Source organism: Euprymna scolopes, chromosome 19 (assembly GCF_053919585.1).
Source record: "Euprymna scolopes isolate OS-2025 chromosome 19, ASM5391958v1, whole genome shotgun sequence".
NCBI lineage: Eukaryota > Metazoa > Mollusca > Cephalopoda > Sepiida > Sepiolidae > Euprymna > Euprymna scolopes.
Window position 1 is genome coordinate 141,019,618 of NC_136500.1, and position 14,096 is coordinate 141,033,713.

General features: G+C 37.5%; 1 protein-coding gene across 1 annotated transcript in view; it reads right to left on the reverse strand.

The window, feature by feature from the left end:
- LOC145240185 (uncharacterized) overlaps positions 1 to 12,123 on the reverse strand; it is a 39,460-nt gene extending 27,337 nt beyond the window's left edge. Inside the window, exons 1-2 of the mRNA XM_080103771.1 lie at positions 11,941 to 12,123; positions 5,839 to 5,952 (exon numbers count right to left, since the gene is read on the reverse strand). Of these exons, the coding sequence (XP_079959897.1) occupies positions 5,839 to 5,952; positions 11,941 to 12,066 (240 nt within the window). The 5' untranslated portion in view covers positions 12,067 to 12,123. The remainder of the gene's footprint in view (positions 1 to 5,838; positions 5,953 to 11,940) is intronic.
- Between the last annotated feature and the right edge of the window lie 1,973 nt (positions 12,124 to 14,096).

The following is a 14,096-nucleotide window of genomic DNA, read 5'->3' on the forward strand; positions in this document are numbered from 1 at the left end:
CCAAACACCACACAGATCGAAAAATCTCCATAATTGGGCGGTAAAATTTGGCGTTTCCTTCCTGCTCTCTTGAGCTTCGCTCGGTCTATCTTGGCTGCTTCAAAGTGTTCTGCGCCCCTGTATATCAGTGCCTTCAACCAACTGTAAATAGGAACATGACAGCTCACCAGACTCCCATTGATGATATCACGAAAACGTTTTCATTTTATTTTTTTTAACAGAAGATCGCGATCAAGGTCTGGCTATGTGTTGTTTCTGTCGGACATGCAGTGTTTTTATCTTTTATTTATCATCACCATCATCATAAACATCCAATAAACCTGGCATCCTTAAAAGGGGCGTTTTCCTTGTATATATATATATATATATATATATATATATATATATATATATATATATAAATGTATTTAAGTTTGCTTATGTGTAAAATTTTTTCGGACTACTATTTTCACCTTGGATTCCCTTAAAATTTTGGGACTGGTTGAAGTTCAAGTTAAAGATTCCATATAAATTCTTAAATTTGACATGAAGATTGCCAAGTTTTACACGATGCATTTGAAAAAGGTCCGAGGTTACATCGACTGAAACGTTATGAAACTAACACCCAAGAAGAGAATTGTTGGAGACGCCCCTCCATAGGATTAATGGACTATCTCATGACGTCACTCTCTCTGGTGACGTTACTTCTGGTAATGAGTACCGGTGCCCGGCAGTCAGAGTTTGGTACGGGGCTAACCGGGTCGTGTGCAAAATGGTATTGCTCAACCCGCCATGACTGTAATATATGTGAATACATGTTTGTTTCTAAGAGTCCTGAGTTTCCTTCGTTTTCATTACCATTTAACACCATAACAAACTGGCGACAAACGGATTCGACCTTCACACGGGTTAACTCCACAAAAAAGGAAAAAATGAGATTAATTTGACTTCAAACGAACTTCGGATTTACAAGCTAAGAATTCGGCTGGCAATTGCTTTATAAAAACAAAAAGAAGAAACGAAGGCAAAGAAAAGTGTTCGACTCAGTTGTAAGTAATCTTTTTATCTCTATATATAAATTGAAAAGAACTGTACCAAACGCATTTTGTTAATGCCGTAAAATTTAATCTGTTTGCTTATTGAAAAAAAAGAGAGAAAAATGTTGACCTAAATTCACCACGAAACAATTTTAATTGTAACTTGTCTACTGTTCATTCTTATGCAAAGTCGGACATTTTTCATTTTGCAAATTTTTAACGGGAGAGAAATGTTTTTCCCTTTCTTTTTACTTGGACTAAAGTAGTATTGAAACTTTTTTATTGAGTGGAATTTTCTGAAATATTCTATTTTTAAATTTAAGTGAAAATTTGTTTCCTCCTCGTGGGGACAAGTCACCCCCACACATATAAAAAACCTAGCCATTTTGATTAACTCCCGGACAATTCCACAATTATTTTTATTCTTTTACAACTGTATTGTATCACAGTGTATTATGATTTTTTTTGTTTTTTGTTTCGCAAGTAAAATTTTTTTCAACCCTCATATTGAGTTATCTCTAAGAAGCAAGGGATACGTTGCTCCCTCCTCATATGCACACACTCCAGGAAAGGACATTATTATTATTTTATCTCTCTTCTCCAGTCAAAAACGACAAGAAGAGCTATTGTTAAAAATGTTCGATAGAACGGAACACAGGGACGACAGTTTTGCTTTTTCCCAAAGTACAATATGGAACGCCATAGAAACGTTCAACTACTAACCGGAGTTGGATGGGACGTTTGACGCTTTCTATCGAAGATATGAGGACCTATTCACCGTGGACTGTCAAGAGTGGAGCAACGCTAAAAAAGTTCGCCTACTTTTGGGGGAAATTAGGGACCACAGAACATAGCAAGTTTGTGGATTATATTCTCTCCATGAACACGAGTGAATTGAAATTTTCTGAAGCGGTCAAACTTTTATCCGAACTGTTCAGCCCGAATACTACGCTCTTTCATAAAAGATGGAAGTGCTTTAACCTGCAAAAAATAAAGCGACGACGACGATTACCTGACCTTCGCGTCCGTGGTAAATAAACACTGCGATGATTTCCGTTTGTCTGACTGATCGGCAGATGACTTCAAGTGTTTAATTTTTGCGCAGGGTCTATTCTCATCCAAAACACTGAGATTAGACGATCTGTTCTCTCTGGACTTGAGAGCGAACAGGGCCTCACCCTCCAGAAGTTGACCGAGGATTGTCAACGTGTAGTCTGCGTAAGGAACAACTCGAGACAGATCGAGGAGCCAGGCGCAACATCCATTAGAAGGACGACCTTCAGACCGGAAAAATACTCACCCTGAAAAAGCAAAGCTGGAAGTAAGAAAACTCAGGCTACACCTAATAAGTACCACCCAGTCACAAAACCCGGATCCCCTACAAGCCCATGCTATCGCTGCGGTGGGAAATATTGGGCGAGTAAATGTTTTTACAAAGATAAGTACTGCAACGAATGTGGCAGGAAGGGCCACAAAGCGATCCAGTGCATGAAGAACAAGGACAAGAACAGCGTCTGACAGACTAGATCCGACTTAGATTCAGACAAGGACCGACGCAAATATGTCACAGTAAACATCGCAAATAAAACTGTGCATCTACAATTGCATTTCGGATCAGACCTGTCCATCATTAACCTTAAGATGTGGAAAAGGCTAAGGAAACCAATCACGTGGAAGACGAACAAATCAGCTCGAGTTGTGACAGGCGATAAAGTGGAATTTGAGGGAGAGCTCACACTCCCGGTGACCTTAAATGGTATTACTAAAAAGTGAAAGTGTATGTACATAGGGCATCCGAAAACCTCTTCGGTACTGACTGGAATGAGCGATTCGAATTGTGGGACCAACATATGAATAAATTCTGTCATAGGGTAGAAGACTCGTCTACGGAGGCGCAACAACTGAAGGACTAGTTAAAAGAGGAATTTCCAGAAGTATTCTGACCATGATTAGGAAAATGTACAAAGGCTATAGCGAGATTCGAACTAAAAGAAAACACTCTGCCCGTTTTCAAGAAGAAACGAAACCTCCCATTTTCAGCAACGAAGAAAATCGACAATGAATTGGATCGGCTAGAAGAGAAATACTATCGAAAGTAAGACGCAGTGATTGGGTAGCCTCTACCGTATATGTGACCAAGAAAACAAACCAAATTCTTGTATGTGCGGATTTCTCCACGCGTCTGAACGCAGCCCTCAAACATTACTATCCACTCCTCACACCAGAGAAGATATTAAACAAATTAAACGGTGGTAAAGTATTTTCTAAGGTGTATTTGAGCGACGCATATTTGCAGATCCCCGTCGATGCGAAGTGTTCCAAACTCCTCTGTATAAATATACACAGGGGACACTACAAGTTTGAAAGGTTAGCTTTCGGAGTCAAGGTGGCACCTGCGATTTTTCCATCAGGTCATTGACACCATACTGGGTGGCTTCGATTTCGCTTGCGCCTACTTGAATGATATTGTCATAGTCAGTAAATCAACAGATGAGCACCGAATACATGAAGTTTTTGAAAGAATTCAGTTTCAGTTTGAAAGTAAAAGAAGCAAAATGTGACTTCCTGATGAAGGAAATACGTTACTTAGGTCACATTATTGATGAAAATGGTATACACCCCGATCCTGAGAGGGCGGAAGCCATAAAGAAATGCCTTCTCCCAATAACGTGCAAGCACTACATAGCTTTCTGAGCCTGGCTAATTTCTACCAAGTCTTCATCAAGAATATGCATGATTTTTGTGCTCCACTAAATGAACTGCTGAAGAAAGAGAAAGCCTGGGACTGGACGCCAGAATGCCAGAAGGCGTTTGAGAAGATCAAAGAGACGTTAAATTCAGATCTTTTTTTGACACCCTATTTCCTTATTTCAAGGATGACTTTATCTGTGACATAAAAAACAAGATCGCCATAAAAGGCGATGTTCCGGAAGTATTTTCGCTTTGCGATAAGGTTTTACTATTTGGCAAAGAGTGGCGATTCCCAAATGTCTCCAAAAACGAATTCTACGGGATTTTCACACAGGACATCTTGGGAAAAATCGTATGAAGAGTTTGATGAGGAGCTATGTCTACTGGCCTAATATGGACAAGGATATCAATGAGAGGATAGACTCGTGCACAGGCTGTGCCCTTGTGGCTAAATAACCACCGATTACGTTTAAACCTTGGCCGAAGACTGACCAGCCATGGTCGAGGGTACACATCGATTTTGCGGGTCCGCTCGAGGACAATTATTACTTAGTCGTAGTCGATAGTTTCACCAAGTGGCATGAGGTATTGAGGTTTTGAAACGATTATTGGAACGATTATAAATTTCTTACATGAACTATTCGCACGTTTCGATGTAGTCGATTGCATCATAAGTGATAATGGAAATCAGTTTACATCAGCTGAGTTCAAAACATTTTATGATACGTTCCAAATTAATCATATCACCACTCCCCAGTACCATCCTAAGTCGAATGATCAAGCGGAAGGCTTTGTGGACACTCTTAAAAGAGCACTGAAGAAGACTCAATTGACCGTAACAGATGAAGCACTTCAACAATTTCTACACGTGTATAGGATTACACCCAACCCGAACACACCAACAGCAGTCTCACCTGCAGAAACGATGTTTGCGCGAAAAGTGAGACCCGTTTTTGACAAGCTCTTACCCAAAGAGTCAAGGCCACTAGTGACCATTTGTGTACCCAGGAAACGTTTCATGTCAGGTGAAAGAGTGTTTTTTAAAAGTTATAAAAACAACCTATGATACTGAGAGGTAGGTACAATTACTAAGAGAGTCGGTGACATGGTATATATCGTCCAAGGACCAACATATACCCACAAACGTCATCAGAACCAACTAAGAAGATGTCGATCAGTTGAAATCATCGACAGTTCACCAGTGGAAGATAAGCCTTCGAAACTTGATCTTGAACCGCCTCAACCAACACCTAAACTAAGGCGGCCGTTCCTTAAGAGAAAGTTTACGGATCCATTGATGGTAAACCTTAAAAGGAAGAGTTACTAACAGCTTTAACGAACAAAAAAGCTTGGGAGGGGATTAATGGATTATCTCATGACGTCACTCTCTCTGGTGACGTCACTTCCGGTAACGAGTACCGGTGCCCGGCAGTCAGTTTAGTACGCGGCTAAGCAGGTCGTGTGCAAACGCCCAACAGTTGAGGAATGGTATTGCTTAATCCGCCTTGCCTGTAATATATGTGAATACATGTTTGTTTCTAAGAGTCCGAATAATGCATGCACACACACACACACACACACACACACACACACACACACACACACACATATGTATGTATGATAATATATGGGTGTTTATAAATGATTTTTCAATTTTATTTTTTGCAATTTATTTATATGTCAAGTTATAAAGCTTCAACGTAGGGTTCATCACATTGCACTGTGTACTTTGATGAGTTGTCATTCGAGACTAATATCTTCTTTCACTGAATCTATTGTGAAACAAGATAAAAAGACCACTCAGACAACCCTAAATATTTCAAAATCTTAAGCACATAATGTAAGCAAAGACTTAATTATGTTTGAAAGCTTCCACCCAACATATCTGTCAACCCGTGTTTCAAATTTATTCCATTACATAATCAGTATGTGCAGTTTTATTTGTTAAAATGATGTGTGCTATGGAATAGGTTTAACGTTATTCATAGTTGGTAAAGCATGAAACGCACTTTTTTTTGCTATACTCATAGCATTATAACTATTCAATTGCTGCAGGTATGTATTTGAAAACGGAGCTATTAAACATGATATGGAACAAGAAGTAATGGATAAATATATTAGTTCAACTTACCGTAAATATGTTGTAATAAGATTTCGCAAGGTCGGAAACGCCTTTATTATTGGTGAAAGTCGCATGAGTAACGTGTAGACCATTCAGTACGTCAGAGTATTGAACACCTTTGCTCTAGAGAAAAGAAATATGAGGGAAAGCATAAAAACATAAGAATAGAGACTATCACCACAAACTTAGTAAAAATCCACTATCTTAGTCCTTAGCCTGCCTAAGTATTGACTACTAATTTGAAGCAACGATCAATAACTTACAATAATCCTTGAATGATTACCGAGACTTTCCCATGCAACACGAATTAGAATAAATACGTAAAAAATACTGTCACGTCTTCTGCAAAAACCTCTCACACTTGCAAATCTATAGAAGCGAGACTGCGTGTGTGAGGACACTTCTCAACCTATATAATCAACGAATCTAGAGACTTGAAATTTAGTATATAGGGTATTCAGAGATTTGAAAAGTTTTTAATTGGTTTTTATCCAGAAAAAAGGGCTGCTAAGAGGTCACAATTGAAAAATTGCTATTTAGAGATGTCATCGGATGTTTATCTGTTTGTCAACTGCTTCACAACGTTTGAAAGCTGGCCTCGTGGTTATCTTTCATGATTCACGGCTTTTAGGTTTTGGTTTCGATCTGAGCCTAAGTATTTTTTTTTTACTTACAAGAAGTGAACTGTTTAGAAAAATCATAAGACTCGCATGCACATGTTTCAGTTTTTTTCCCGTTTTATTTAATATAATGTTTTAAAGGAATTTAACATTACGTTTAATACCGGGCAACGCCGGGTACATTTTCTAGTATTCTATATATCTACAAAGCCATGAAAGAGTATTTTAGCTACATACGAGCTGGTGCGCTAACCACTGATCTCTTTTTCTTAGATAAGGTAAAAAAGCGAGTTTCAAATCTAATAGGTCTGACATTGTCCATCAAACCCTACCCTGTATCCCATCTCTGCAGTACTTTAATGGGATGTGCTCTGATGAACTAACTGCACTTGTATTCTTCTAAGCATCCCAGTCCAATCCAAATATTTGCCTTTAGAATTTATTCTCTACTTCCTGTTTCGCTAATAGTACCAACATGTAGAAAATATAAATATGTGTACAAGCACGTTACTACACAACTCCGTGTAAAATTTCAACTTTTTTTTTCGCCAGAAAGGCACGAACAGATATATAACAAATAACTCTTAAGGATGTCTATTTCTTTCACCCAAATTTTGGCCTTTGTCATCCAAAGAAAACATTCTCCAACTGTATCTTTTTTTCGAGGAACAGAAATCTATCTCTGATGAGGAGTTGATGAGGAGTTGAAACACGTGTAAGACACACTATACTAACAATAAAATAATATGAGTATAATATCAATACATCTTTGGTTTGAAATGTTTACTTCCGATATATATATATATATATATATATATATATATATATATATATATATATATATATATATATATATATACACTAGCAAAAAGTACCCGTCGTTGACTGGGTTCAAAAACAGCCTACAGAAAATGGACTCTGATTTATGAAAGTATGATAGGTTATGAAAAGGAAGGGTTATAAAGAGATAGCTTCGAATTTGGGGGTATCAAAACTAAAGCAAAATATAATGAAAGTAAAAATAGAATAGATAAACTCCATAATTTATTATACCATACTTGTTTCACACTGAAACACTTCTCACAATATTCTGTGGATCTGTATTAAAAAACCGTGTTAAACTTTGTGACATATTTCCATTCGATGGAGGTAAGGCGCGAACGAACACCCATATTTTTATTATACCATATTTCTTCAAACTGAAACATAATTATCAAAGTATACTTACGCAGATAGATATGAAAAGTCTTTATTAAAGTTTGTGCCTATTTCCATTCTATGGAGGCCAGGCGCGAACGCAGACTTCACAATTTTATTATACCATCCCTATTTAAGTTGAAACATACTTATCAAAGTATTCTTATGCACGTCTATATCAAAAACAGTTGTAAACGTTTTTTTTTAATTTTTAAATTTTTTATTTGCATACTTTGTGGACCAGGCGGGTACGCAGACCCTACAATTTTAATGAACCACCGTTCTGCAGGATCAAACATACATATTCCTGTACCTCGATACATCTATCATTATATGTAATCAGTTTTTTAAAATAGTCAACCATACAGGAGCCTATTCGTGACCACACACACACACACACACACACACACACACACACACACACACACACACACACAAATTCAGCTTTATATTATATATATATATATATATATATATATATATATATATATATATACAAAGTTTTACAAAGATAATCCAAAATAGCAAACTTAAAATATATTATAAATATTAAAGACTTAATATTTCTACAGTAATCCTAGCCGGATGTAAATTCTCAAAAAAGTAAATAGAAAATAGAGCTTATAATAAAAACAAAGAATTAATAAAACATATTAAAAACATTTTAAGAAGAGTTAAAAACATATTTAAGCAAATAGAAAATAGAGCGTCTTAAAATTTGTCCATTTCTTCATTCTACGCGCAATTTTTCTTTTAATAATAATATTTTGAACTCACTCTTTTTTCCTTGTACCCATTTGTGAATTATTTCACAGAATTCTGCCTTTTGGATGACATCGAAATATATTCAGGTGACGCGATTCCTTTGGAATTTTTACTTCTGGATACCGAACTTTTACAAACTTTTCTTGGATTTTACCATAATTGGATATTCTACTCTTCTCCCGACCATCCATCCACGTGAAATAATTTTTCTTTTTTCTCCCCATTCCCTCTGCTCCACTATTTTTTAAAAAAACTTTTACCAAGTAAGCTCTATGGCTTACTTGTAATTTCATTAAATACTTTGCAAGCAAAACCCATTTCCGCATTTTGCTAATTCCTACCCTCTGATGAGAAGGAAAGTATTTCTTTCGCACATCCGCGGATTAAGGACAATCCTGCTATTATAAAGTTCAAAACTGGCTTCGAAACCTAGTAAGTGATGCCCTTTTCTCTTCCCTGCAATCTCTTTCCCACAGAAGAGACATTGCAAGCCTGTTTCTGCTTTATCGTTATTTTTATGGCTCTAAACTATGACCCCCTTACCTTGTCGAACTTTCACAAAAAGCACTCGACTACCTACAACCACTATCAACAATTTCTACCACTCTCTATCTGAGCCTAAATCTAAACACAGATTCCATGAACAAAGCTTCTTTGCTAGAACTGCCATATTTTGGAATACTGTTTCGCTGGTCTGCTTCCCGTTCAACTATAATATCGTAACCTCCAAATCAAATGTAAACAAGTTCTTGATGAACCGTCCCCTTAAATAATCAAATTCTACCCAACATAAAACAACATAAAAACGACGTTCCAAGATGGAGCACTTTTGGGAAGAGCTGATCAGAGTATCTGTCCTTGCATTGACAGGTTACAAAAACCGGCTTCAAAATCTAGACTGTGACGACATTTTGCTTCTTCCTACCACATCTTTTTTTTTTCACAGAAGAGACATTGCAAGCCTATCTTTGCTCTATTATTATATTCATTGCAGGATTTCGACGTTCGCAACAAACACTCGTCCAATTACAACCGCTATCAATAAATAGCCTTACTCTATATCAGTGCCTATAACCAAACAAAAATTCCACGAATGAAGTTTCTTTTCTAGCCACAACTGAAGTGAAAGAGTTTCTTTCGTCATGTCAAGCTTCTAACAATATCTCAGAAAGAAAACACACTACAAATATTGACCAGACTGCAAGATTACTGCCCTGTCTTACTTACATAGTGGGGAACTCCTTTTCTGAAGGACTCCATCTTGCCTTAGAAGAACACTGTGCCCAATGAAAAACATCGAACAAAAGTGGGGCGATCAAACGTTGGTATGACTAGATAAGGCTATAAACCGATTCAATGCGAATGTGAAAAGAAGGATCATAGGGCGAAACACTGTTTTTTCTTTCCTCTCTTAACCGGTTAAATTTCAATTTTTTCTTACGTAGAAAAACGAAGACTGCATAAAAGAGCGGGAAACTGTCGTATAACTATATTCTCGTTAGTCACACAAAGAAACAGGCCATTAATTATAGGAGAAGAAAATTGTAGAACACAATGTCATGTGACTGCTCCTTAGCTTACTATATCATGGCCGTTTTCAAGTCTAATTGTAACAGAAGGCGTATGAGCGCGGTTGAAAATAGCAGCAAAAGAAATATACAGATTAAGAAGTGTGCTCGACAGAAAATGGAAGTGTAAATAGCGAGGACGAGAATGGGCCAGCTGTGACCAGCATGCGGTCGGAGGAAGGAGAAACGCTGTCGTGGTAAAATGAACATATGGCAGCAAGAGACATTTTTAAGTGATGCGGAAAGTTCGTACATCTAAACAATATGATATCAATGCGGGAGTGCTTTTTTTTACATGGCGGTCACCACTTGTTAAGCCTGTAGCCACTCGGAGATAAGGGTTATTGCGTCTACAGTAATCAATGAGATAGTATCGTAGCAATCGTTAGTATTGGAGATTTGATAAAGTGTCTTACTTAAGGGGGCGGTTTGTCAGAAATTTGTTTATGTTGGACTTGAAGACATCCAAGTTGTAGTCAGGTAGGAAACAGGCAAACGGAAGAGAGTTCCACAGTCGTGCACTTCTAAGAAAGAAGCTCTGCTCATACGCTTGTATTTAGGCACATATAAAGAGTGGGGTAAATACCCCTGGCAAACCCGACAAGCAGCTAAATCCCACCCCTTCACGGTAGAGATCCCTAGATGTAAGAGAGCCGTCTGCTCCAGTTGTTTCTTCCCCAGAACAGCTAAACTGTGCAATTCCGGGTCCCTGCTTTCCCGACTCTATTGACACGCAGAAGTTCAAGCGTAACGTGAACCGACATCTTGCTGCCCAACTTCCTACGCAGTACCTTTGATGCTTATGTCCCTGATAGTAGCCCCCTACAACAAAGTGGCAATGTGCCTTGTTTGGGGTGAAAATGTAAAAAAAAAGTAACGGTAAAAAAAAATGCCGACCCGGATTTTATTTATTTATATCCAGTTTTATTTTTACTAAAGTAAAATGTAACGACCCAACCACGTTACATAATGTAAACAAATCACGTTACAAAATGTAAACAAATCATGCTATATAATGTAAACAAACCACGTTACATGATGTAAAAAAATCACGTTACATAATGTAAAAAAAATCACGTTACATAATGTAAACAAACCACGTTACATAATGTAAACAAATCACATTATATAATGTAAACAAATCACGTTACATAATGTAAACAAATCACATTATATAATGCAAACAAATCACGTTACATAATGTAAAAAAATCACATTACATAATGTAAACAAACCACGTTACACAGTGTAAACAAATCACATTATATAATGTAAACAAATCACGTTACATAATGTAAACAAATCACGTTACATAATGTAAACACATCACATTATATAATGTAAACAAACCACGTTACATAATGTAAACAAATCAAGTTACACAATGTAAACAAATCACGTTACACAATGTAAACAAACCACGTTACATAATGTAAACAAGTTCTTGTTGTGCCATTCTCTTAAATAATCAAATTCTACTCAATTTTCTTCCAATAATCAATTACTGATTATAACGATGTTGTTCGCATCGATCACCTGACAGTCATAAACCCTAATCCTCAGATAGCTTTTGGACTATATAATAATCCCCTCCCCCTAGTATATAAAAATAGAAAAGACTCATCCATTTTCATGTTTAGTCATATGTAGGGCTGAGACAACAGTATATTTTTTTAAAATTCTTTTGACTCTCGAGTATATATCCGACACAGTAAGACAGTTAATCAACCGAGAATCAGATCCGTCTACATAAAAACATATACGATATTAACGGGTATATACAATGAAAAAAATATGCTGTTGTCACAGCCCCAGTAATAAAGTAGCAACTTACATGGTCAAAAGTCATTGACCCATATTCTCAAGTAGTCTTTGGACTTGATAACGATTCCTTCCCCCTGGTATATAAAAATAGGAAAGACAGGTCCATTTTCATGGTTAGTCATAAGATAGAAACTTACATGGTAAAACGTTCCGTTTGCAAAGGTGTCGATCCGGATATCCGTAGTGTATTTCTCTGGCATGCAACAGCTTGCCGATACCGACACCACAACGGCAAGCGATATTAACAAACGGAAAGGAGACATGACTCAAGGATTTCTTTTTCCTTCTTTGACAATGTTAACAAAGAAGTGGGTGATAGTCCCAAAGTTTGGCTTTAAATACGTATACAAATATTCACAGGCTGAGAAAACTGACAGACGCTTATCTCAGGGGTGAGTCGGTTTGGTAAGTTATCTACGATTGATAATTGGTTAGTCGTACATTTTTCCTTCATAAATTAATCTGGAACAATGATAACAGTTTAAAAGATTGGGAGAACAGTTATCTTTATTTTGTTATGAAAGAGAAGAAACCAAAACAAAACTTTTTCTTAATTAACATGTACGGAATTGCTTAGAAGACTTAATTTTACGACGCAACACCTTTGCCATTATATGCAGGTGTCCTGCTCCATACTTAAAAAAAAAAAAAATTTTTGTATTACATTTTGACCCCAAACAAGGCACATTGCCACTTTGATGTAGGGGGCTACTATTAGAGACACATAAAAGATGGGTAAAGGTGGGGAGTTGTGCAGCAAGATGTCGGTTCACGTTACATTTGAACTTCTGGATGTCAGTACAGTTGGGGAAGCAGGAATCTGGCAGGGAGTTCCAAAGTATAGCGATTAGCGGTTCTTATTCACTGATGTAGAAGCTTATGTTGCTAATTTAACTAACCTTTTAACACTTTGAGAATGTGTTTGAAAATAAGGCAACTTTACCTTTTTTTTTTACAAAGGAATCATCACTTATCAAGGGCCGGAGGCCACTCGAGGATAAGGGTTAATGAGTGCACAGTAGTCAATGGGACAACATCGTAGTAATCATTGGTCGTAGAAATTCTTTTTTACGTTGGACTTGAAGATGACCATATTGTACTCAGCTGGAAAGCAGAAAAGCAAGAGAGTTCCACAGGCGTGCAGCTCTAAGTATAAAGCTTTGTCCATGGCATCTACGTTTAGGTTTAGGCACATATAAAGAGTGAGGGAAATTATTGGTAGTGGTTTCAGCTAGACGAGTGTTTTTTTGTGAAAGTCAGGCAAGGTGGGACGAGCACTTGCCATAAAAATAACTTAGTTTCAGTCATCAGTGAATCCAAAAAATTCATTTTCAGAAAATTTATATGTAATTGCTGTTTGCAATTGAGGACATTGCAAAGGCTGCTGCAAAGAAGATGGTTTCTAGCTCGCTAGAAGACTACTCACACCTGAATCTTGTACCCCTACAAGGCCATCATTCGCCCATGCATAGAGTATTGTTGTCACATCTGGGCTGGTGCATCTATCTCCACCCTCTCCCGCTTGGATAGAGCCCAAAAATGAATTTTCAGTCTAATAGGTCCCACTTTGTTAACTAAGCTCGAACTCCTGTCCCATCGCTGCAATGTCGCATCTCTGAGCCTTTTTTACAAATAATTTAATGGAATGTGCTCTGATGAACTCGTTGCACTTGTGTCCCCTCGACGTACATATCCCCGACAAACCCGCTTAGCAACAAACTCTCAATTCTTCATTGTTGAGGTCCGTAAATGCCAAGAAGCTTTCTACTTTAATAGTTTCTTCCCTCGAACAACTAGACTTCGGTATTCCATTCCTGTTACCCGCTTCCCTGGCTGTACTGATATGCGGAAGTTTAAATGTAACGTAAACCAACATCTTATTTATCTTTCCTACGCTTGATCCTAAATAGTAGCCCCCTACGTTCAAGTGACGACGTGCCTTGTTAGGAGTGAACGTGAGCAACCCCCCCCACCAAAAAAAACTTCGCCTATGAAACGTTTAATTGACTATTTTAATGTTTACTAGCGGGCGGTACTCGGCATTGTCCGAGAGTTTGGAGGTGTGTGTTTTTGGGTAAATGAAAACAAAAATCGTTGGCCGGGTGTTTGATTAAAAAAAAACCTAAGCCTTGACGCGCATTTGGAAAATAATAAAGTGTGAAAAAAAAGTGCAACGTTTAACGGCAGGTGCCCGTTTTTAACGAGTTAATGACGTCAACTTTGAGTGCGGGACAGTATTTTATTTACCGCGAGTCTGTTCGCTTTTTTTTTTATACGAAAAAGCTTAATACAC